This window comes from Talpa europaea, assembly GCF_964194135.1.
Source record: "Talpa europaea genome assembly, chromosome: 7".
NCBI lineage: Eukaryota > Metazoa > Chordata > Mammalia > Eulipotyphla > Talpidae > Talpa > Talpa europaea.
In genome coordinates, this window is record NC_140074.1 from 77,870,220 (window position 1) to 77,895,056 (window position 24,837).

At 37.8% G+C, this 24,837-nt stretch overlaps 1 protein-coding gene across 2 annotated transcripts in view; it reads right to left on the minus strand.

Moving 5' to 3' along the window:
- Positions 1-24,837, minus strand: part of LOC311174615 (contactin-associated protein-like 3) — a gene marked incomplete at its 3' end in the record, with an annotated part of 162,038 nt that overhangs the window by 85,482 nt on the left and 51,719 nt on the right. For both annotated transcript variants that reach the window (XM_084239190.1, XM_084239189.1), the window contains exons 3-7: positions 12,787-12,990; positions 11,708-11,892; positions 10,117-10,260; positions 7,204-7,465; positions 759-905 (exon numbers count right to left, since the gene is read on the minus strand). In XM_084239190.1, the coding sequence (XP_084095316.1) occupies positions 759-905; positions 7,204-7,465; positions 10,117-10,260; positions 11,708-11,892; positions 12,787-12,990 (942 nt within the window). The remainder of the gene's footprint in view (positions 1-758; positions 906-7,203; positions 7,466-10,116; positions 10,261-11,707; positions 11,893-12,786; positions 12,991-24,837) is intronic.

The following is a 24,837-nucleotide window of genomic DNA, read 5'->3' on the forward strand; positions in this document are numbered from 1 at the left end:
GTCATTAAATCACACTCTGGCTCTGTTGTATATAATGGTGCCATTTTGTATAGACTGAGGGAATAGAATATTTCTTGAAAGTACAACAGACATCAGAGGGTCTTGTGAAATACAGAGCCTGGTTCAGGGATGGCATATCTGTCTCTCCTACAGGTTTCCAGGAGATGCTGTCAGTGCTGCCCATGGACCAACACTGAGCAGTCTGGCTCCTGGCAGAAGAGCAGCCAATAGATAGAAAGAAAAGAACACTAACATGTAGCAATGAAATTTGTGCACAGAACCTGAAGAAAAAAGTTATAAAGGGCATTTGGCATTAGGAAAATTCCCTATAGCAAATTATTGAAGGCAAGAAATGAAGAATTATGATTCTCAACATTGTCTGCACATAGAATTACCTGGAAAAGATGACAAATTGTGTTGCCCAGGTCTCAGAAGCAGTTAAGTTAGAATCTGTGGGGAAGGTGTGAGGCATTTGAAACTGCCTGGGTGACTGCAACAGGCATCAATTGTTGAGAACAAATGTCAAATTTAAAACAAATGTTATTATATGCACACCTAATATTAGATCACCTAGAAGACTTGCATGCTACACCATAATTTATCATCATTTTCCACTCAACATTAGCATTAACTATAACTGAAAGACAGAAATAATTCTTCAGTATTAATTTTCATTTAAAAATGTTGGTTGATTAAAAGCAGGGGCTGAAGAAATAAAGATGGTTTCATTGCTGATGAAGCCCCTTCTTTTCACTTACCCCCCAAATAATAGGTGTCACCCAAATCAATCTGCCCTTGCAGGGAGTGAGACATGGACGCTGCATCATCATCCACCATCACAATCAGGTTAGTCCCTTTAGTGGACAAGGACACAGAATGCCACTGCCCATCATCTAGTGCAGCACCTGGAGGTAAACAAAACGGGTTAAAAGAGTCCTCCAGAAGACTCCAAAGAGGGCAAGTTCTTGAAAACAACAGAATTCAAATCTTTGACTACCTGCCAAACACCACCATGAACTTCTCAGCTTTTGGACCACCTGCCAAGGACACCATACATTCACCTGATTTTGAATTATGTGCCAAACTGCACTATCAACTCACCTGATCTTCGACCAACTGCCAAAGGAACCATGAACTTCAGCTGAATTTACCCAGGTCAGGTAGCTGTTTGAGCAATGGAAAATAGCCTGCAGACAGGTGGGGCCCCTCAGAGAGACAGAAAGGAGAGGGCATATTGGGGCTTGTGCTAGGAGGTTCTACAGAAGTGAAATGGCACAATGATGACTTTTATCTAGGGGCGAGGTGTTACCCATATCACTGGGAGGTAGGCCCATTGAGTGAATTTTGTGGGTGCAGAGAGTCCACTATAGTCATGGACTAGCCTTTCTGCTTCCTATTTATTTTAATATTTTCTAATTTAAATTTTTATTTATTTATTTTTAATTGAGGTAGTATTTGGATGCCCCCACCAGGTATTGCCCCTGTAGTCTACTTTTCATTTATGTTCACAAAAGTTATCACATTCCATTGGAAATACTATGGTTTACATGCTCCCTTCACAGGCTATTTCATTTTCTCATCACTCAATTTAAGTTGGAAAACTACAGAGAGAAAGGAAAGAAATCAGAATGAAAGGGGCAATGAAGAAAGAAGAGTGGAAATTCCAAACATTTGGCATCAGAAAGTGGAGTATTATTTTCTTCCTGTCCGAGGGCCGCACAAAAATAGAATTTCGACAACTGGCCCTGAAGAATCCTGAAATAACAAGTTTACAGTGACATGGCATAGGGCACATTGCAGTCTCATCTAGTTAATACTCAGAGATATTGAGAAGTCTAGGTATTTTCTAAAATAAGTTATAAAAATAAAAACTTCTGGGCCTCCCCGGTGGCGCAGCGGTTGAGCACTGGGTTGCTAAGCTGCCTGAAGCCTCTACATCGCCGGTTCGATCCCCAGCTGCTCCCTGGCCACCAGAGGAGGCGTGCCACATGGCACGCAAACCTCTCCTGCCACCCGCTGCTCCGCTCAGCAGTGTACTTCAGTCCTTCTGCCTGTTCTGCTCCCCGCTCTGGCTCTGGTGAATTCTCTCACCCTCCCGCGCTTCTGACGGTACCCAGTGCTTGTATAAATAAATAAATAAATCTTTAAAAAAAAAAAAGCTAAAAAAAAAGCATTTAAAAAAAATAAAAAAATAAAAACTTCTTTTTGCTTTTGTATAGGATCATTAATTTTGATAAACTAAAATACATTGTTTAATAGTCTTTATAAATAAGAATTAAAAAACATAAAAATTAATTTAACAAAATGTAAAGTTAAAAAAATTGTACTAAAGTGTGTGTGTGTGTGTGTGTGTACACACCCTCGAACACTATGCAAAAATGGAAGAAGACTGGCAGGAAATATTCTTAAATGGTAACCTTAATTCTTGGTCAAAGAAAGTGTGTTTATTTCATTTTTTGTCACTTTTTACATTTTCTGTATTTTCCAAATTTGATATAGCAGAGGGGAACCCATGTCCAAAATTTATAGCTATTGTATTATGTTTAATAACTAACATCACGGCCTCCCTGGTGGCACAGGGGTTGAGCGCTGGGTTGTGAAGCTGCCCGCAGCCTCTGCAGCGCCGGTTCAATCCCTGGCCACCGGGTGAGGGTCCCACATGTTGCTCAGACTCTTGCCACCCGCTGCTCCCCTCAGCAGTGTGTTTCGTCAGTCTGCCTTTTCTGCTCTCTGCTCTGGCTCTGGTGAAGTCTCTCATTCTCCCGCATTTCTGACTGTACCCCGTGCTTGTATAAATAAATGAATAAATCTTTAAAAAAAAACAAAAACAACTAACATTAATCCCTTCAAGTCACTGTGTCTTGAATCCCTGAGCTGAAACATGTATTTTTTTCTTTAAGTGATGGAGTTGGGATGGTCACAAATGCCTTAACTGCTAGGTGATGCCAGCACCTCCTACAGATGTATAGGTCTTACACTGAGGGAAAATCCAACACGAAGAGATAAATCAGTTAACAGTTGGTGTCTCAGGGTACTTGTCAAGATAATTTTTGCTAGCTAGTTTCTACTCGGTTATTTTGTGGAAATGGCTCCCAAGTTTCAAAGACGAAAACTAGTGTTTGTTTCTTGCTATGGCTCCAGCCAGGCTGGGTCTGTGTCCTCAGGTCTTCTGTGCCCCAGGTGTTAGTTTTTTTCAAAGCCAAGCCCCCCAGCTCTGCCTCCTGGCTGAGAGGAAACAGCAATTAACAGAATCTTGCTTCAGTATTTGAAACTTCTACTCAAACATGGCATGAAATTTCTACTCAAACATGGCACTCACATTCCATTAGCCAAAATTTAGTCAATGGCAAGTGATTATGTTCCTCCCTTCTACAGTCACTGCCACTCCCATAGTAGACCAAGGGCTGCAAATTTCAGTTAAACAGGGGCAATGTATAACTGAGATCTTTAGAAATTGTCTTAGTCAGAAGGCAAGGAGGGCCTATAAACACTCATTTAAAAACAAAAAATGATGATTGCTTGAAGTTTTTTGATGACATGAGTATACTAATGAATCCACTTGACTATAAGCTGATCATCTCATGGGCTGCACCAGTATATTTAAATAATATGTCTTACAAGTGATAAACATAGAGACTTGGTTACAGCCCTTTCAGATCAGAATTTGACCTGCCAGAAATAGATGTTAGTACTTTATAGTCTACTGAAGATATTAGCTCCAAGGAAAATATGGCCATATAGCCATTAGAAAGTCAACCAGTCATATTTAACTTAATTCCATATTTGGGTATTTTTATTCAACCAACGATGTAAATTCATGTTGCTTAAATGCTCTTCAAAAAAAAATTTTTTTTTTTGTAGAGACTATGTACATGGGCTTAAGTTCCATCTGTAGGAAATAGCTTTCTGACATGACACAGAAGGTATAAAAGACTATAACTTTGTTTTTCTCAAATTGTTAAATACTAGTTATGAGACATACCAGCATCCACTCCCAGGGAGAAGAGAGTTTTCAAGTGACTGCAGGTCTTTGTCATGTAGCATGTACTGAGTCCAATAAAAATGCTAGTCTCTTGCTTTTTGTTTAGATTTGTGAAATCAAAAACATCTTCAAGGACTCAACATTGATTTCATTCATGAAAGATAATGAGAAAAGCTGAGAACTAGAATATGAAGGATTGAGGTTAAATACTTAAAATATATATTGACACTAAAATAGAGTTCTGAAAAATGTTTTGTAATTCTATAGCTAAGAGAATAAACAACAAAAATATCTAAATGTTCCTTCTAGTTTTGTCATTTGGTGTATCTCTCACAGGGCAAACAGTGTATCTGTCAGTATAATGACCACATCCATTTAAAATCTGACACTAATGTCTAATGTTTAATTTTATTTTGTGAAATATTTTCTCCCTCCCTCTTTCCCTCACTTTCCTCCTAGCATTTCAAATCTTTGTCTTCTTCCATCCTTCCCTCCTTATCTATTTCTCCTCTTTCCCTGGCTCTCTCCCATTCTCCCTCCTCCTATATCTAGCACGTAGAATAATTTATGGGAGAACATTCAGAAAACATTCCAAAATATCTCCTTCGATATGTAATAGATGTCACTTGTCTATATGAATTTTAGTAAAATCAATCATTTCAATTAAAAATAAAATGACTGCATTTATGTTCACCTTTTTATTATTACTGTTATTTTATTTGAGATAAGTTGGTTTACAGCAATGTATATGATTCAGGGGTATAGGGTCACACCTCCTTAGATGTATGTTATCACACCACACCCACCACCAAAACACCCATACTCCTCCACCATAGTTCATCAGGTTCCCACTCACCAGTGCCCCTCCCTCACTCTCTTACTCTGGTATTCTCAATTCTATAGTCAGATTTCTGTTCAGTTTTTTGTATACTTTTTCCTGTTCACTTTCTGTATCTATACATTCTAATTGTAATCTCTTGTTTTTCTTTAGTGTGTTTTCAAATCTTCTTACATCTGATAAAAGAAGAGATGGTTTCCAGACAATACTACTGTCAAAGGATAATAATGGTCAAGAGCAGGTAGATTTTGTAGTTTTGAATTGTGCTACTATTAAGATGATTCTAGTTCTACCACAGCCCTTTAAACCCCTCATACCCTAAAGGCCTCAATCTGGAGTTGGGGAGGCAGGGTGTAAGGGTTGTAGGATTAGTTTGGAAACAGTAAGAGTCACTGGGCTATTACTGACTCACAGTATTGTGCTCAGGAGTTATGTGCCAGATGGCATTGATTCTCACCATACCTTATATCAGTCTCATCATAAAAATGAAGACCGAGACCTGGGGAGAGCAAGGGAGAAGCTTATCAAATGTGATCAGCTGGCACAGCTCAGAGGCAGTTCTGGAAATGTGAGTCTTCCCACGTGCTTAAGTCAAATAATTTAATAGTCAAATAACAAAGAATAATGGTTATGGCAGCAGGGACAATTTGGAAAAGGGTAGGACTGTACCTTTCCTGACCTTCAGGACATTCCATAGGCGAGCACAAAAACTCAATTTTGCTCTTCTTATTTCCTTTAATCTTTGTGACTCCCTGCCTTGACCCTGCCCCATAAACACACACATAGATTATATACTTAGTATTGAGACAGCTATTAGAAAAATTATCTAAAACCTGGGAATAACCTAAAAGATGACTGCTATCTCTTCTGTACCATATTTAGGTGTACTAAATCTAACAGGCTTTCTCAAGGTTTAGAATTATAATTATAATGAATGTACCAGAAGTTTAACTTCTATACAGTCTGGTATAATTTGGTATATGGTTTGACAATTGATACAAAGTTTAAAATTATATCAGTTGCAATCTGTTATTTTTTATAAAGATTTATTTATTCACACAAGAACTGGAATACAGGTCAGAGGCACTGGAGGGTAAGAGAATTCACCAGAGACAGAGCAGGGAGCAGAACAGGCAGACAGACCAAAGACACTGCTGAGGGGAGCAGTGGGCAAGGCAGGAGATGTCTGTCGCGCCATATGGGTTTCTCCCTGGCCGGCCAGGAATCGAGCCCGCACTGCAGAGGCTGCGGACAGCTTCATAGTGCAGCGCTCAACGTGCTGTGCCACCGGGGAAGCCCTGCAATCTGTTATTTTTAAAATCTATTTCAAATGTATAAAAATTCTTCCCACACATGCTCCTAAAGCAGGCAGTATTTGAAGTATCAAAAGAAATTTACCTTTTGTTTGCTGTAAAAGCTTAAAAATTGGGGCAATAGCACATTTGTGTAATGTTTCAGTGCCAATTTACAGAAAAGTTCAATAACTAATATATGCATGTATTGGAAGGAGGGTATTACATGAACATGTGAAACAACAGTGAATGCTCTCTCTTTTTGTTCATATTGCATGTGGATTGTAAATCTATAAAACCAAGATTTAAGCAATCTAGTGAATCTGCCTTGAGACTATCAGCTCTATTACTGAGGTTCACAAGGAAATGCAGCGCACTGTCAGTTATTATTTTTTTTTTATTTCTAAAAAGAAAGAAAAAATTCAGTTTCATTCCCAGCTCTTCTGTCCAAAACAGGCAAGATATTTCTTCCTCATTCAATCAATATTCATGAAATGACATGCCACGTGTCTGCTGAGCTTTTGTTTGTTTTTATCAACATTCAACTGCAATGGTCAAAGATAACATGACTCTGGAAGTGAGTCCTGATAGAAATGGATACTCCTTGGTAGATGGGAGCAGAATATACACCCAGACTTGCAAGAAGCCTTATCCAAAACCAATAGCTCCCAAGGGAAGCAGAAGCTGACAGAAGGGGGAAAAATATGACTTAAAATAGTTTGAAAAAATGTATATATATATATATATGTTTATAAGGCAGTTAAATCTATGTTTTTAAGACTAACTAGAATTAAGCTAAAGTCTTCTAGTAATTCAAATTTTCTACTACCTTCTAACCATGAAGTTGCAAATAAGTTATTTTTAAACTTTTGGATAATTACACTAAAATTTTTCATACTGACTCATACAGCAACATTCTGTGGTTAACCTATTTCAAAGGAAAATGGAATTTAATATCTTCTACTAGAATTATGAATATTTTATTGATTTAATCATTCATTCATTTTAGAGATTACCAATCTTAGTTTTACCCTTAAGGCTATTACAATGATGACAAATGGCTATTATCATCTAAGAGCACATGTTCTTACCTACTGTGGCATCTCTCACTGGATGCCCAGGCTGGGAGAGACTCAGCTTGAGTTTTCCATCATGTAGAATAAGACTGAGAGTAGTGGACCCATGCTGAAGCGAAATGGTCAGCAAAAGACCCACTCTGTTCCATGTTCGAAACTGGAAAGCGATGGACACTTCCTCCTTCCTGGATGTGCCTGGCAAAGCCAAGTAACTCTTCGGGCTCAGAAAAGTCACAGGGACCGTTTGAGGGTGTGAACAGAAGAAGGAAACATTTCCCTGTGAATATAGTGAATGTATTAGGAAAGCACAAGCGTATGGCTGACATATCATTTAATTAGCAACAAATTTCCCAATATTTACAGTTTCTTATTAACGTCTCAGAAAAGCAGTTTTTAAAAATCAGGTTTTGCCATATTTATCTTGTAGTTACCTCATGGCAAACTTAGGTGAGTCTCTTAGGAAATTTCCATCTCCTCCATTTCTCAGTATTTGCAAAGTAATGTCTAGCCAACTTTTTCTTGGGCTTTATGTTGGACAAGGGATACAAAAAATGAGAGATTCCCTCCTTCAAGTTTCTAGACATGTTTAATTCAATGTGAAGACCAACATCAAGGAGAACCTACTCTGGGAACTTTTTTGGTACTTACTTTGATTATGCCAGCGTGATTGCAAGTTTGTCACTCAGATAACAGCTACATTTTATTCCAAATAGGAGGTGTGTTCATGCATGTCTGATGAAAAGGATGTGTGCAGAATGGGTGTCCCAAAGGCAAGCTGGCTGCCTCTCAGAAGCATTCATAGGCTGAGGGGACTGGGGAGGTCACCCAGTCAAAAGTCTGTCCTGCCCAGCAGAAATGACTTTATTTTTATACAATTCTATTTTTTTTAACACCTTTGTCTCTAGGCTATCTTTTTGTCCTTAGAGCAAACTTATCTTTAATTATAATGCTTGGATGGGAACAACTTAATGTAATTCCAGTGCAGATCTCTAAAGCAATTTTCCCTCAGATTAGATAAATTTTGATAAATTTCCTATGGAAGAATATATTCATTCAAATTGCCCTGTCTCTTCAATCTAATATGCAAATAAAAACAGTGAGATGGGACTTACCAGACACTAAAACATAGTAGAGTCAATGCAATCCAGTCAATGTGATATTGACATAGGAACAGGAATATCAATATGACAAAATCATTAATCCACGAAAGAGCTGAGAATTTGCATAGTTAATATGTAATGAAAGTTATGATTCAACTGTGTGCTAAGAAAGTCTGGGTTTGTTACTTCACTATTACTAAATAGTGCAGGATTAGAAATTGGTATCTGTAAGGTAGGATGTAGTAATAATCCTTATCATATATCACATAAAGAATGAATTACAAAGATTTATTTTTTAATTTAAAAATAAAATAAAATAAAAATGGGCAAAGGGATAGGAATGGATAATGATCAGAAAAGCAAATCCAAATGGATCACAAAAATATGATTTCATTCACCTGTAATCACATGAACATGAAGTAACAATAAAAATTAATTCATATCCACACAACTAGCAAAAGTCTATGAGCTGGACAACAGCTATGTTTGGGTGAGATGTGATGGAAGAATTTTCTCATACATTGCTGGTGGATAGTGTTATAATAACAGTTTTTGGGAAAGCAGTCCAACAACATTTATTAAAACCTGAAACTATATAAAAATTTTGATCAAGATATTCTCTTCCCGGAACTTTATCTCATCAAAATAAAACTCCAGTACCTGAAAATGCATGTGTAATTCTCTGTGTTTAGTGGCAAAAAAAGCAGATAAAGCAAATGCTCTGAATAGGAAATGATCAAATAAGCAACAGTACCATTCTGATCCAGAACTATCCATGTTGACTGATAATTTCGTCAAGGCATTGCTGATTCAGATAATCGAGAGGGAGAAATGCTTATACCCATGGTCCCATTTTTTAAAAAGATTTATTTACTTATTTATTTATTCATACAAGAACTGGGGTACAGGCCAGATGCGTGGGAGGGTGAGAGGATTCACCATAGAGCGGGAGGCAGAACAGGCAGACGAAATACACTGCTGAGGGGAGCAGTGGGTGATACAGGAGACGTCTGCTTCGCTATGTGGGACTCTTGTGGCCGGCTGGGATTGAACCGGCGCTGCAGAGGCTGCGGACAGCTTCACAGCGCAGTACTCAACTGCCTGCGCCACCAGGGGAGGCCCCCTTTGTCCTATTTTTTTTTTAAAGATTTTATTTTATTTATTTATACAAGCACTGGGTACAGTCAGAAGCGCGGGAGGGTGAAGAGAATTCACCAGAGCCAGAGCAGGGAGCAGAACAGGCAAACTGACAAAGTACACTGCTGAGGGGAGCAGCGAGTGTGGCAGGAGAGGTCTTGCGTGACATGTGGGACCCTTGCCAGTGGCCAGGGATCGAACTGGCGCCGCAGAGGCTGTGGGCAGCTTCGCAGCCCAGCACTCAACCACTGCACCACCGGGGAGGCCCCTCATGGTCCTATTTTTATGAGCAATGGCAAATGTGTAGATAGATGCACTCATGTATATGTATGTGAATATGTGTCTATCAATTCAGAGGGACTGAACATAGAGAGACAAACATAAGTTTAGTAACAAGATGACTAGGTGGGAGGGCCTGCTGTCATGTGGGGAGAAGGGAGAAAGGAGGAAAAGGAAACTGAGCAAAAAAACAAGCACTGTATTATAAACTCTTTCTATAATCATACTTGAACATCTTTTTAAAACTATGCCTGTTTCCAAATATATATAAACATTAAATCAAATATGAATGAAAATGTATATATTTAATGTATATGTATGTGTGTGTGTGTTTGCAGAAGTGATATATTTTAAAACTGACATAATCAATTACACCTCCCTTTTCTCATAAACTACCATGTAGATTTCTTACCATAATGAGGATCTGTGGTTTGTGTTTCTTGGATAAATCAATAATATCCACTCCATTGTAATAGATATTTTCGAGACAGCCATAAAAGTTTTTGTGTGGGAACACCACTGATTTCCTATCACCAGGAATCCCTCCAAAGCTGATCTTAGAAAGAAAAAAAATGACATAAATAATATTGTTTAATGATTTTCTGATTATCTGCCTAAAACATTTATGACTAGCAAGTATAGTGATAATTATCTCAATTTGGCATTATTTTCCATTATTAATTTTAGATGAAGTTTTAGGTGCAGATTTATTTTATCTATTTTATTTAGATAATGGGGTTAAATACACATCATGCAATTTGTTTCTCTTATGGATGTGTCATTTTTGGTGATGGAAAATATCACATCTTTATTTCCATGGCAAATCTTAATTTATATCCCAATGTAGCCAATTATGATGACATTCTACTTTATAAATCTCTCCAGATTTCAGAGTTTTGGCTCTGCCAGGACTCTGATAGGTTAGAATAATACTGTCACTGATAATCTCACTCAAGACCAGAATCTTCACCTGGCGTCCTCTCTTGAAGCCCTTTATATACCAAATAAATGTTGAAATTTTCTAGACTCTTTGAAGATGTTCTGAGAAAATTAAATATATGTAGGTAATATGCTGCAGATATTGCTATCACTTTCAAAATTCCCCCAAATAGTATTTTGAATATTGTGAGCCAAATGGCCCTACCATTTACAAAATCACGTTGGAATACATGCACCAGATGGGGACACTAGGAACTCTGGGGAGCTCAGCTTGGTTTTAGTCAAGCTCCAATCAGATTGGTCCATCCTGAAGTACATCCTGGAGCCTTATATAAAAGGGAAAATCCAGATCCCTGCCCAGACATGACCTGCATTGAGGTCAGAGCAAGTTCCTGGGCTGGAAGGCTCTGAGGAACTCAATGGGGCTAGAGGCAAACTGCACTGAATGTCCCTCAACAGGGCTGGGTTTAATAATTTAGGGGGCTCCGCTTCAAAGGCCTTGCTTCAGTTATGTTTAAGATAAAGAAATCTCCAACGTTTACAGCTGCTCATAGCTGTATACCAGATGCTCTACAGAAGAACAGTCCAAATGAATAACTTCAAAATGGTGCTATTATGTGGATAGTTCTTCACCTATAGAGTTCTTCAATTTAATGACCACTTACTCTCATGTGAAGACTAACATGTAAGGAATAAAACAACTCAAGGGCAAGTGCATGCATCTACCACTGGGCAATTGTCATGCATAGGAAATATTCCATCATAATTCTGACTTGCTAAGAAAGGGTTGTTTCTGTATGTAGTAGTATCTTCTAAGTTTATATTGTATTTTTTATTGAGGTATAATTACTTTAAGGTATACCACATAATGATTTGATGTTTGTACTTATTATGAAATGATCATCCTACATGGTAATTTTTTTTTCTTGTAATGAGAAATTTTACTATCTACTCTCTTAGTGACTTTCAAATCTAATACAAGGAAAGGACATTTCTCTATTTACCTAGAAGATTATATTGGATTCAAATGATAAATCTGTAACACTTAAAAAGTCATTTCACACCTCATAATCAAGATCAAAATAGCTGGACTCGCCCTTCTCCTGGAAATGATGGGTGTGCCTGTCCACGGTGAAGTTGACCTGTGTGTTGAGGAGCTCGATTAGGACGGAGTGCCAGTGCTGGTCATCCAGCAGGCTCCCCAGAGTGAGATTCATAAGGGCATCAGTGTAGGGTGGATTGGCATTGCCTAAAAAGGGAGGAAAAGTAAATGAATTGTTCCATCTAATTCAATACTATGATTTCTATTTTGAGGTTTAGCATTTCTCAAAATACTTATACTTTTCATCTATCACAAGAGCTGGTCAGCTGGTTTTATCCTAATATTAAATACATATCTTTGGACCTTGAGCAATTCCTTCTGTCTTAATCATGCTGGTTATTTTTATTACTCATTTTCATTTATTTTTTTAAAGATTTATTTATTTGTGAATACTAGAGTTGTGGTGTAGGCCAGAGATGCGAGGGTGAGGGGATTCACCAGAGACAGAGTGGGAAACAGAACAAGCAGATGTACTGAGATACACTGCTAAGGGGAGCAGCAGGTGAGACAGGAGAAGCCTGCTGCACCATGTGGGTCACTCCTCCCTGGCCGGGGATCGAACTTGCGCTGCAGTGGCTGGGGATAACTTCACAGTGCTGCGTCTTAATCCCTTGCACCACCAGGGAGGCCCCTCATTTTCATTTATTAAGAATATTTTTGCCCCGGAACCTCACTGATAATACCAGCTCAAAATTTACAGTGATCCACTCTTGTCCTTTTGATATTATCAGGTAATTTCTTGAGCATCTAATAATGATCCCATGTAATAATCAAATCACATTGTTTTACATAAAAAGTATATTCAAGATAAATGTGTGTTGCCTGTGTACACACTTAACTATAGGATGAATGTGTTTCTGTTTACCTGAATAGTCCTGACTTACACCCTTTGCTCACAGTGTAATTATTTATAGAATCTCCTTTCTTTCTCAAAAGTGTTCTGGTCTCAGGATAAATTAACTACTTAATTATGAAAATATAAATATAAAAACTTTCATTTAAATAATCATATTTTCCAAAACACCACCTTGTAGCTTTTACCTGAATTAAGGAATAAGATGAGTTTTCCTTTAACTAACTCCAGGGTCATGTGTTTGCCATTCTGTCCTTTTCTGTGGAGTAGAATTCCATCCTTCTGCCTGGTTTTAAATTTTAAAGAAATAACATCTCTTGTTGGACTTGTGGATTTCTCATTAAATGTGTATAGCAATAAACTTTTTCCATCAAAATTAACCATCTCAGATCCTAGAACAAAAAACATTAAAAATGATCTAAGTATGATACATTTTTATTGGCACATTTAAAAGTATATGTCAACATATACATATATATACATAGCATATCTCTGGTTTGCTTAACACAGGAGCAAAATGCTGCTGCCAATTTTGTTTGGATATAGTAAGCTGAGACTGAAATGCCACTGCTTGCCTTTTCTGACATGTTCCCCAAAATTTATCTTCTAGAAAAACTTGTGTTGCTCTATTTCCAATTCCTCCTATCTCCATATTGGCCTATTCTTATTCCGTGAGCAGTGATGATCAGGAGAAGAGGAGCAGAAATCAATTTCCCCTAAGCAAAATCTCTTTGTGTATTTTATGATCATTCAACTTCACTGTTTTGCTGAAATGTTATAAGAGGTTTTACACTGTAAGCAGTAAAATATCAAAATCACTCTGTAAACTGTTTGCTTGTGAGCCAGTGGTGATGGTTTTAACAATTCTCAGAAAGCTGTCATTTTTCATTTTTTTTAAAGATTTATTTATTTACACATACAAGAGCTGGGGTACAGGCCAGATGTGTGTATTGGGGAGGGGTGAGAGGATTCACCAGAGACAGAGTGGGGAACAGAACAGACAGATCGACCGAAGTACCCTGCTGGGGGAGGGGGGCAGCAGGCGAGTCAGGAGACATCTGCTGCACCATGTGGGTCAGCTCCCTGGCTGGGGATCGAACTTGTGCTGCAGTGGCTGCAGATAGGTGCATAGATTATGTCTCAACTCTGCGTCACCAAGGAGCCCCAATTTTTCATATATTTTTCATAAGACTCACACATACACACTCCTTTTACTAAATACTATCTTCATCTCATGGTAAAGGGTCTTCTTCAGTAACCTAAAAAGATACACCATTTTACTTGTGCCAGAAGAACACTGTGAAGGATGCTTTGCCACATACCTGATCACTGCATTATGCTGCCATTTTCTTTCGACACTCTTGACAGTGTCTTATCTTTGCATTACAAAGATCACTTGAGTTCAGTTTATAGTGAAATTTTATGTTTTCTCATCAATATTAAAAGAACACCAGTCAAACCAATTGAAGATAAAATCAATAGATGCACGAGGGAACTCACATTGCTTAGAAAAAAACTCACATTTTTCAAGTCGCACAAGGAAAAAGAAGACAAAATTGCCCCCTAAAAATACATTTATGTAATAGATGCAGGTGCAAGAAAAAGCAGAAAAACATGATGCTGATGTTTTTCTGTCCAATGATATGATGTATATTTAATCACCAAAATGTTGTGGCTAATGTACGTTTACCTGCATTTCATTCAGCTTCAGTTTGAGTCACAGACTTAGTAGGAAATGTATAAACACTATATTCTGACTCAAAATCATATAAACTAAATATTCTCTATTACATAATTCAGTGACTTTGCCTGTTAAAAATACAATTGTCAAATTCAAAAAAAGTGCTTAGTTTTCTAGATGACAATAAGCTAACAAAAACGCAATAATGAAGAATTTAAATGCTTCCCCATTCTGGCAATATAGTTTGTCTCCCTATATGGGACTGAAAGACAATACTAAAATTAAGGCTTATTTGTTGCAGTTAGATAACAAGGAACTTTTGTTCCATAAATGATTTTGCCAGAATTATTTTGACCAAATTACATTTATTTTCATATATAGCCAACTGAGTAAAATAATTTCATTTAAAAATAATGTATCTTGTAATGGTTCTGGTAGTTTAATTAAGACATTAAATGACAAAATAAACTCAAGCTCAATTTAGGAGGGTGAAAAAGGATAAATGTCAGGAATTTCTTTTAGAAGTTGGAATATTAGATTGTCCCTTTCCGTCATCTAGAATAAACAGCATCACTCTGCAGCATTTTTAAAAGGTTATTATTATTTTTTTCTTTTTTAAAAAGCATAAAAGAAAAGACTAAGTGGCAGAGCTCACATGTGCATGCAAACCTGGCTGGACCTTTACAGAAGGAATTTGCTGCCTCCACTCTGCAGAATTATCTAGAAATGGGTCTTTTGCCTGGGTCTTGATTATTTAAAGATGGTCATAAATAAAACCAGCTAACAAATGGATATTTTGCCATCCTTTTTTGATTTAAAAATGCAAAATTCTATTTTATATAGGATAATGCAAATTTAATTATTTTGGGTTTGTCTATTGTGTCATTCAATGCTTCATTTGTGGCTATGCTTGGAAATATGTTTTTTATGGTAAAGAATAGACCAATATTTTGGCTCCTTGCTATATATTTCTCTGTGTAATATGGAAAAATAGTATTGAAATAAATTGTTTTCTATACCTTTAAATTCTGCTTTGGTACGGACTTTGTTTTGACATAATATAATTTTGTTATTTAAAGACCATTTTTGCCCCCATCTTCACCCCTCTTGACCTAATTTTCATTCGCTCCACAAGTAGATCTCCATTTTCATTTAATATCAATGTATCACCTCCTAGGTATCACTCATAGGAAGCTGAGATAGAAAAGAGAATGGGACATACATGACCCAACCCTCCAGGAACTAAATGCTCCCCCCACCTCATTTTATTTATTTATTGTGAAAGAACTCATTTCACTAGAACATCATAAAGTGTCACTGTGTGGGTGGTTAAGGAAACTAGAGTGACCAGAATAAAGCTCACAGCTCTGGATGGAAGAGATAAGAGAAATAAGGTCTCTTATTTTGTGAAAGAGTCTGGAAAGCAAGAATGCAAGGAATCAAGACAATCTAACAAAATATCAAACTAATCACCCAATATACTACACAATTAGGCACCAAAAAATTGCCAACCATGATTCAAAAAAGGGACCACACTATTACCAAGAAATCCTTCAGTAAAGTCTATACAATGAATAAGAATAAAAATTATCATAAACGATGATTTAGAATAAGAAAATTTAGATTGGAAACACAATTACAGTCCTCATCAAAGAGATTCCATTTTATGAAATGTCATTTACTTACAAATGTTCAAGAATCAACATGAATGTGAAAAACAATTACAAGGGTGTAAGCATAATTTTTTTTAAGTTAGCACTAAATACTCAAGCAGGATTTTTTTGCACTTTGTTTAAGAGTACATTTTCTTCTACATTTGTTGGAATGTACGTTCTGAACTCATGTAACAGGAGAGACAGTGACTAGCTTCTGATATGTGTAATTAGCTGCCTCTATTTAATATTGATTTAAAATATATATAAAATTAAGCCCAAACACCATATTTTGGAATATAATGCATTCCTCTCAATAAGTAATCAGCAACAAGTTCACCAAGTGTGAATGGGGAGAGTCTCAGGGAGATTTTGTATTCTTTACCATATATTGGTAACAATAAGGTGACTTTATTTCCATCAACCCACTAACATTAGGATTTTGCTGTTGAACTATTATGAGCAAATAAAATTTATATGCCCATAATTAATACAAATAATCCATTATACATTTATTTAAGTGAAAGCACCAAAAGCAACACATGTTATTACCACTTAGCGTTACACTTAACTTTTACAAGAAGCCTTTCTGAAAAGTGTCTCTGTGTGTAATTCAACCATTTAAATAACTGAGGTACTTGAAAGTAGAGTTGACTATTTAAACATGTCAGAAGCAAGTCATTGTCTCCCCTATTGTATGAGTACAGAACCTACATTCCAACAAGTGCAAAAGAAAATGTGTTCTTGAACAAAGCTCAAAGTGTAGTAAAGCAAAAATATCCAACATCCAACAAAGTAAAAATCAAAATGTCTTGTATCTAATAGTCAATTTCCAAGCATACAAAAGAAGTAAAAAAATGACCCATAGCAAGGAGAAATTCAATCAAAACTTACACAGAACTGACACAGGTATTATAATTAGCAAAAAAAGGAGATAAAGGCAATTATTATAATTCAAAAAAAATAGATATAGGAAAAATGCTAAAAAGTAAAAACTAAAATGACTCTAAAATGAAAAAAAATACAGTGACTGAATGCCAGTTTAAACACTGAAGACAAGATTAGTGAACTTAAAGACATAGTGATAGTAATATTCTAAAATGAAATAAACAGGAAAATAATTTAATAAAACAAACAGAATATCAGTGAATCATGTGACAAAATAAAATCAAAAAGCCAATATTTTACCTATCATATATAAGCCCTTGAAAGGGTAAAAGAGTGGGAGGAGAGGTTAGAAAATATTTGAGAGCAAAGGTTAAAGCTTTCCAAATCTAAAGAAAGCTAAAAGTCCACAGATGAACACATACACTTACACATAAATATATAGGGGGAAAAAAGCACAATCTGAAGCAAATTGCTTAAAATCCTAAAAACAGCTAGAGAGAAAAAGAAGTACTATACACAGAGGATCAAATACAGATTTCTGCAGATCTGCCTGGAAAATATATCAGTGAGAAAACAGAGAAGTCACATCTGGAACATATTGAATGGAAAATTGTCAACCTAGAAATCTATTCTGAGTGAAAATATCTTTCAAAAATGAAAGTGAAGGAAGGACTTTTTTCAAACATATAAAAGCTGAAGGAACTTCTCACCAGCAGCTCCTACAACAAGAAATGTTAAAGGTAGTCTGTGAGGAAGAAAGAAAATGATACATGGAAATATACATCCATACAAAGGAAAAATGAACACCACAACTTACACATTACACACATTACATGAGTAAAGCATACACACACACATATCTATCTCTAGACATACACACATATATCTAGACACACATATGTATGTGTGCATGTATGTATGTGTATATATGTGTGTGCACAAACTCATAAGTATTAAATTTAAATCTCTTTTTATTGAACGGGTAAGACTTCCAAAATGACAAAGTGAGGCAAATCTTATCCCAAAAACAGTAATAACATTTGGAAAAAAGTTGTCAAAAGCAACAAATGAATGATTCCATAAACTGACCAAAGATATAACAGTAAATATAGAAGCATTTCATGAAAATCTACTGAATCCACTGAATGAATCTCAGTAAGAACATTGGGAATCTATGTAGTTTCAGCTAGAGGCATCTGGTCTGGCCTCACCATCTCCGCCCAGCCCCTGACACGTAACTTCTACCAGTGATGGGAAGTAGGGTGCATAGAAATCCCATCCTGAGGGGCAATGTTAAAAATCACCTCCTCAATGAAAAGTAATTAGGGAAGACCAATATCACTGACACTCCAGGTGGTTCAAACGGCTAATGGACTGACCAGCCAGGAGAAACCAAATTTAGACTAGCAGTGAGGGGTGCCTCTCTGTGCAACAGACATTCAAGTAGAGTCCAGACAGTGAGATGTAAACAGACTGGTGAAAAGAATGGGAAGAAATATTTCAAGCCCAGTAAACCATATGTGCAATGGTGAGGACCCATGGAAAGGGGAAGGAGCAAGATGTGGGGTGGAGGCTGGCAAGTCCTAAAATTAGAGAAGCATTCAGGGTCAATGCCACACCTTGAGAAGTGTGGAAGCTATTGTGAAAACAGAGGAGTAAAAAAAAAAAAACCAAAAAAAAATCCAAAACAAAGAGTGCAAAAAAAAAAAAAAAAAAGGAGTGAAAAAAACAAAACAAAACAAAGGAGTGTTACTAGAGGTTGTAAACAGGTTAACAATGATACTAGATTTGTGTTTTTCAAAGTAATTTAGCTGCCAGGGGAAATTAGAGTATATGAATGAGAACAAACGTGGAGGTCTAAATTAGGAAAGAGGTTGCAGTAATTCAGGAGAGGCTAGATCTACATTATGGGTGACTTGAGCTATAGAGAATTGAAGTGATTTAGGATTGAATTTGTAGGTAAAGAATTTGGAATCTATTATTCATTGAAAGGGCAGGGGCATTGATATGTCAAAGGAAAGTCTATATTCCTTGCATAAGTTCAGAGTGAGTCATGAAATCATTAGCCAGACCAGGAATACTGAAGGAAGAGCAGGTTTAAAGGTGTGGTGAACTGGTCAGGAAGCAGTTTGGGACTCCTTAAGTTTATGTATTTGTGAGAAAACAATATCACTAAGAGATTGCTTCTGTTTTCTTAATAATAAATCCTAGTACACAATTCTGAATTTCTTCAGTCATTAAAGATCATTTCAGGATTCAAATTCTGGTAATAAGTTACAATATTTAAAATAACATTTTAAATCCATAGTAGTTATTTTTATACCTCTACTTAGTTATTGTAATATAACCCATTTTGTTTGTTCTGCCATACTTTATTAGATGTGTATTGATGTCTTTCAACATAAAAATCCCTGGCTGTAGGGCCTCCCCAGTGGCGCAGCAGTTGAGTGCTGGGTTGCGAAGCTGCCCGCCACCTCTGCGGCGCCGGTTCGATTCCCGGCTGCTCCCCGGTCACCGGAGGAGGGTCCCGCATGGCGCGCAGACCTCTCCTGCCGCCCGCTTCTCCCCTCAGCAGTGTACTTCGGTCCTTCTGCCTGCTCTGCTCCCCGCTCTGGCTCTGGTGAATTCTCTCACCCTCCCGCGCTTCTGACTGTACCCAGTGCTTGTATAAACCAAAAACAAAACAAACTAACAAATAAGTAAAGAAATAAGACATGCCTCTAGAAAATTAAAAAACAAAAAACAAAAAACAAAACAAAACAAAAAATCCCTGGCTGTACTTCTTTATATGGAATAATTTGCTAATACCTTTAATTTGAGGAGTGATTAAAAATAAATCAGCTGGTAATTGTGTAGTAACTTCAGTAGAAATTAAAACAGTATTAAACAAAAGCTTATTATAACTAAAAACCGTGGGAGAATTTTCTGTTTCAAAAGATTTAAGTTATTATTTTAATATCTTTCTACTTGATATCAGAAAAAATCTGTAAATGTAATTTTTAGTCTTAGATCAAAATCTATCTTCTATTTATACTTTGACATAGTTTGAGAATCAGAAACCCATTCCCAAATTTAGCAGGTCACAAACAGACATTCCTCCTCACCAGCACTGGATCCTCAGCACCAGAGAACATAAACTGTGCCTTATCCATCTTACTCAGCATGGTGCCTTGCACAGGACAAAAGTTCCACAAACATGTATCAAACTGAATTAATCCAGCTTGACTTTTTACTACTTTTTCCAGAACTGGAATGAATAACACAGATCAGCACTTTCTTACACAATTAAAAACCATTAACTTCAGTTTTTTTTTTTTCTTTATCAAGGTGACTACTTCCATTTCCATCCCATGTTCTTTTTTTTTTAAGATTTATTTATTTATTTATGCATAGAGGAACTGAGGTATAGGTGAAGAGCAGAGGTGGGAGGGTGAAGGGATTCACCAGGGACAGAGTGGTGAACAGGACAGGTAGATCTACTGAAATACACAACTAAGGGGAGCAACAGGTAAGAGAGGACAGGCCTGCTGCTCCAGATGTGGGTTAGCAACCTGGCTGGGGATCGAACTCAGGCCACAGAGATGATAGTGCTGAGACTTAACCTCTACGCTACCAGGGAGGCCCCCTCTATCCCATGTTCTTCTTTTATTTATTTATTTATTTGTTTGTTTGTTTATATAAGCACTGGGCACAGTCAGAAGCATGGGAGGGTAAGAGAATTCACCAGAGCCAGAGAGGGGAGCAGAGCAGGCAGAAGGACCGAAGTACACTGCTGAGGGGAGCAATGGTCAGCAGGAGAGGTCTGTGCGCCATGGGGAACCCTCCTCCGGTGGCCAGGGAGCAGCTGGGGATTGAACCGGCACTGCAGAGGCTGCGGGCAGCTTAGCAACCCAGCACTCAACTGCTGCGCCACCGGGGAGGCCCATATCTCATGTTCTTCTAATCATAGTATGAACTGTGCAATAGTATGAACTAATGCAATAGTATGAACCAGCACTAAACAGAAGGAGGGTTTTTTTTTTTAAGATTTATTTATTTATGCATACAAGAACTGAGGTACAGGTCAGAGGTGTGGGGGGTGAGAGGATTTACCAGACAGAGTGAGGAGCAGAACAGGCAGATTGACTGAATGAAATACACTGCTGAGGGGAGAAGGGGCTAAGTTAGGAGAGATCTGATGCACCATGTAGGTAGCTCCCTGGCTGGGTGGGGATTGAACTCACGCTGCAGTGGCTGCAGATAGCTTCATAGGTTGCATCTCAACACACTGTGACACCAGGGAGGCCCCAGAAGGAGGTTTTTATACAGATCTTTCCCCCAACAGTCTCCTAAAATGCTTCAAAATATAAATAACTTTAGCGACTACTAATAGTGGGTTTAAAAATACTGACACCTGTTGAAGTCATGAAGTAAAACTTCTGTTTTTATCAACATACTTTTTAAATACACTTGATATTTTAAAACATTCAATAGCCCCCCCCCCACCCCCGGTGGCGCAGCAGGTTGAGAGCCATGCTATGAAGCTGTCCGCAGCCTCCCCAGCACCAGGGAGAATTCCACATAGCGAGGCAGACCTCTCCGGCCTCACCCGTTGCTCCCCTCAGCATTGCCTTTGGTCCGTCTGCCTGTTCTGCTCCCTGCTCTGTCTGTGGTGAATCCTCTCACCCTCCTGCAACTCTGGCCTGTACCCCAGCTCTTGTATAAATAAAAATAACATGTCCTCCCTTTCTCCCCTCCCCTCCTTATCCATTTTATTTTTTTAAAGATTTATTTATTTATGCATATAAGAGCTGGGGTACAGGCCAGAGGTGTGGGAGGTGAGAGGATCCACCAGAGACAGTGTGGAGATCACAGGCAGATTGACTAAAATACACTGCTGAGGGGAGGAGCAGTGGGAGAGTCTGGAGAGGTCTGCTGCACCATGTGGGTTGCTCCCTGGCAGCCAGGGATTGAACTGGTGCTGCAGAGGCTGTGGACTGCTTCATAGGTTGCATCTTAACCCTTTGCGCCACCAGGGAGGCCCTCCATTTTATCATTTTAAATTTTTTTAAGATATATTTATTTATTTATACAAGCACTGGGTACAGTCAGAAGTGTGGGAGGGTGAGAGAATTCACCAGCGCCAGAGCGGGGAACAGAATAGGCAGACTGACGAAAATATACTGCTGAGGGGAGCAGTGGGCAAGACAGGAGAGGTCTGTCAGGCCATGTGGGACCCTCTTCGGCAGCTGGGGATCAAACTGGAGCTGCAGAGGCTGTGGGCAGCTTCGCAGCCCAGTGCTTAACTGCTGCGCCACCAGGGGAGGCCCCTCCACTTTATTTTTAATGCCCAATTTGACTGAGGACTGGGGAGCCCCATGGGCAAGTGGTAGACCCCCTATAGGTCTTGCCATCCTGTGTCTATCTACCCCATATTCATAATAGTTTATTCACTCCTTCCTTCCCTCTCTTATGCAAACAATAAGCACACTAAGAAAAAATTACATTACAATGGCGAGATTACCATGCACAAAATGATGGGAATAGAGCAGTTTGTCAAGAGAACAATTGAGAATGACACTAGGCATGAATATGGAAAGCCAAACTCAGCAGCAAAATAGAAACAACAGAAGAGACCAAAAGATAAATAAAAATCTTATTAAAGAAATAAAGGGTGAACCTGGGGAGTGTCCTGACATCTGAACCAAACAGATGTGCATTGAGGATGTCAATTTGGTATTGGTCAGACAGAATGTAAACATTATTGAATATTCATGAAAATGGATGAACACCCAATAGGAATACCTTTTTAGAGTGAAATACAAGGCCTAGAGCAAGTCTGCAGAGAACACCAACTTTGGTGAATGGAGCAGCTAAAGGGGGTAGAGTAAGTCGAGAATGAGGTAGGGCTAAGACCACCTATGACAAACCCTGGACCTTTGTGTGCAGGTCAGCAGGGACCTTCTTCTTCTAAGAAGAACACTTGTATGATCCATCCCTACCCTAGAAATGGGAGAAGGTCCTTTCAGGTAGAGAAAATGTGTATATCAAGTCATAAAAATGCACAGTGTTGATGGGGATAATAAATTTTGCAAATAGAGCGTAAGAAAAATAAACTGAAAAGAGAAGTTTCATCTAGTAGACATTATATGCCAAGATAAGCTATTTAGACATTTTTCAATAAAAACACAGCAGTGGAAATACAAATGAAAAGATAACAAGGATCCCTTTTGGCTAAAACCATACACACTGTCAAAACTAAATATCAAAGTTAAACTTGAACAGTTAATGATTCATAATAAAAATGAAGACAATTAGTGCCTCTATTACTAAGGGGTGGATTTTGTGTTGATTTACAAATGGTGGTGATTGTTTCTTTTCTGTATGTGTTTTAACCTAGGAGTCTCTTATGTCCAATAGCTCCATTTCCTGAATTTAGGATCTCATGACAGTTTCACACCCAACTATCTTTTTTGGGAATCAGACACACAAGCTTTAATCTTCCTTGTACTAATCTCTTACCCAAGGAACTGAAGTAATATTTTCTCACAAAGAACATCAAGCTAATGGCAAATCCCCATCAAAGAGCTTGTTGAGCTTTGAAGTAAGTATACCTGAAGTTGTTTCCAGAATAATGGGAGAAGGAGATGCTAATTTCATGGGATCAAAGAGAAACTCTAAATATCAGGCATCCTGGCTTGGCATCCATGAACACATTCAGAAATCCAAGAAACAAAAGAAAGGAAGGAAATGACTAATGGAAAGAGGAACAAAAGTTTGAAGGCAATGCAACACCATCTTTGCTAAATATTCCATGGAAATAAACTAGGAGGGTCAGAAACCGAGCAATTAGTGGAATTAGGAAGGTAAATGAAGCTAATGCTGATTGGGACCCTTGAATCTGGGATGGAATTACTTCGGTGAGCCTCACCTTCAGAAAACACTAATTCTCTCTGTGGTTACCAAAGTGGGGATTATTTGTTCCTCAACAATCTACTGCACCCCACAATGCCCAAACCTTACCCTATACCTGCACTAACAAAGCCTTAGGTTCCTCATATAAGCACCCTCCCTACAACCTGTCTCACAATTCAGTCCCTCACTTTGCTAACTTAACCACAAAGAAGGTTCCTTTTCCAGCCCAAATGACTGACCACTACTTCTCATGCCCCATTTCATGTCATAATATCTTACATCTGTTTTTTTTTTTTTTTACAATTATGTGACCTCTCACAAAATCCTAACAGTATGAATACTTTTGGGGATCTTATAGCTAGCTTGCAAGGCTGTAAGTGTAGCAAAAACACTGTTGAGATTTCAAGAGTTGAAATTAAAATCAAATATTTCACCCCTGCCAAAAAATGAACACTTTTAGAATGCTTCCCCTATACCTAATATCTAACACAGTTATCTGCAAATAGCAAATGTCCAATAAATTCTTATATAAGCAAGGGAATAAGGAAATTAATGCCTAACTAGGATGGTAGCGATAAGAACCAAATTTAGAAAAAAATACAGATAGCTTTTAAATATTAGAACCAATATGTAATAGTTCTCATGAATATTTTCATTTCTCTAAGGTTCAGTTTTTTCCTCTTCTAAAGCAGTGGGATTATTACTATCCCAATTCATTTGGTTGGTGTGCAAGTTGAAAGAGAAAATGTTTGTAGGATGTAGGATATGGCACATTAGATATTCTAGATGTGGTAGATCTTATAATTGCACTTTTCTACAAATCTGATGCTTGTATCAGCTGCAAATGGAGGGGTGTAGTCACCCATCATTTGCCAACCTGACCAAAATCCATTTTCACAGACTATTCCCATCCAACTTACTCACTGGGTTTTTCTTCACTTTTTTAGATTATGTTTTAAATTAACTTTTCTTTTTTTGTGTTAAGGAATACCAGTATTTTCCACACCTTCAAAATGACAACTGTTGAGTTGATTCCCCCATATATTTTTTGAATGTTCTTAATCTGTGTTACTGCTCATGTTGACTGCAAGTGTTGCTACTTTATCATCAGTGGGGTAAAGAGG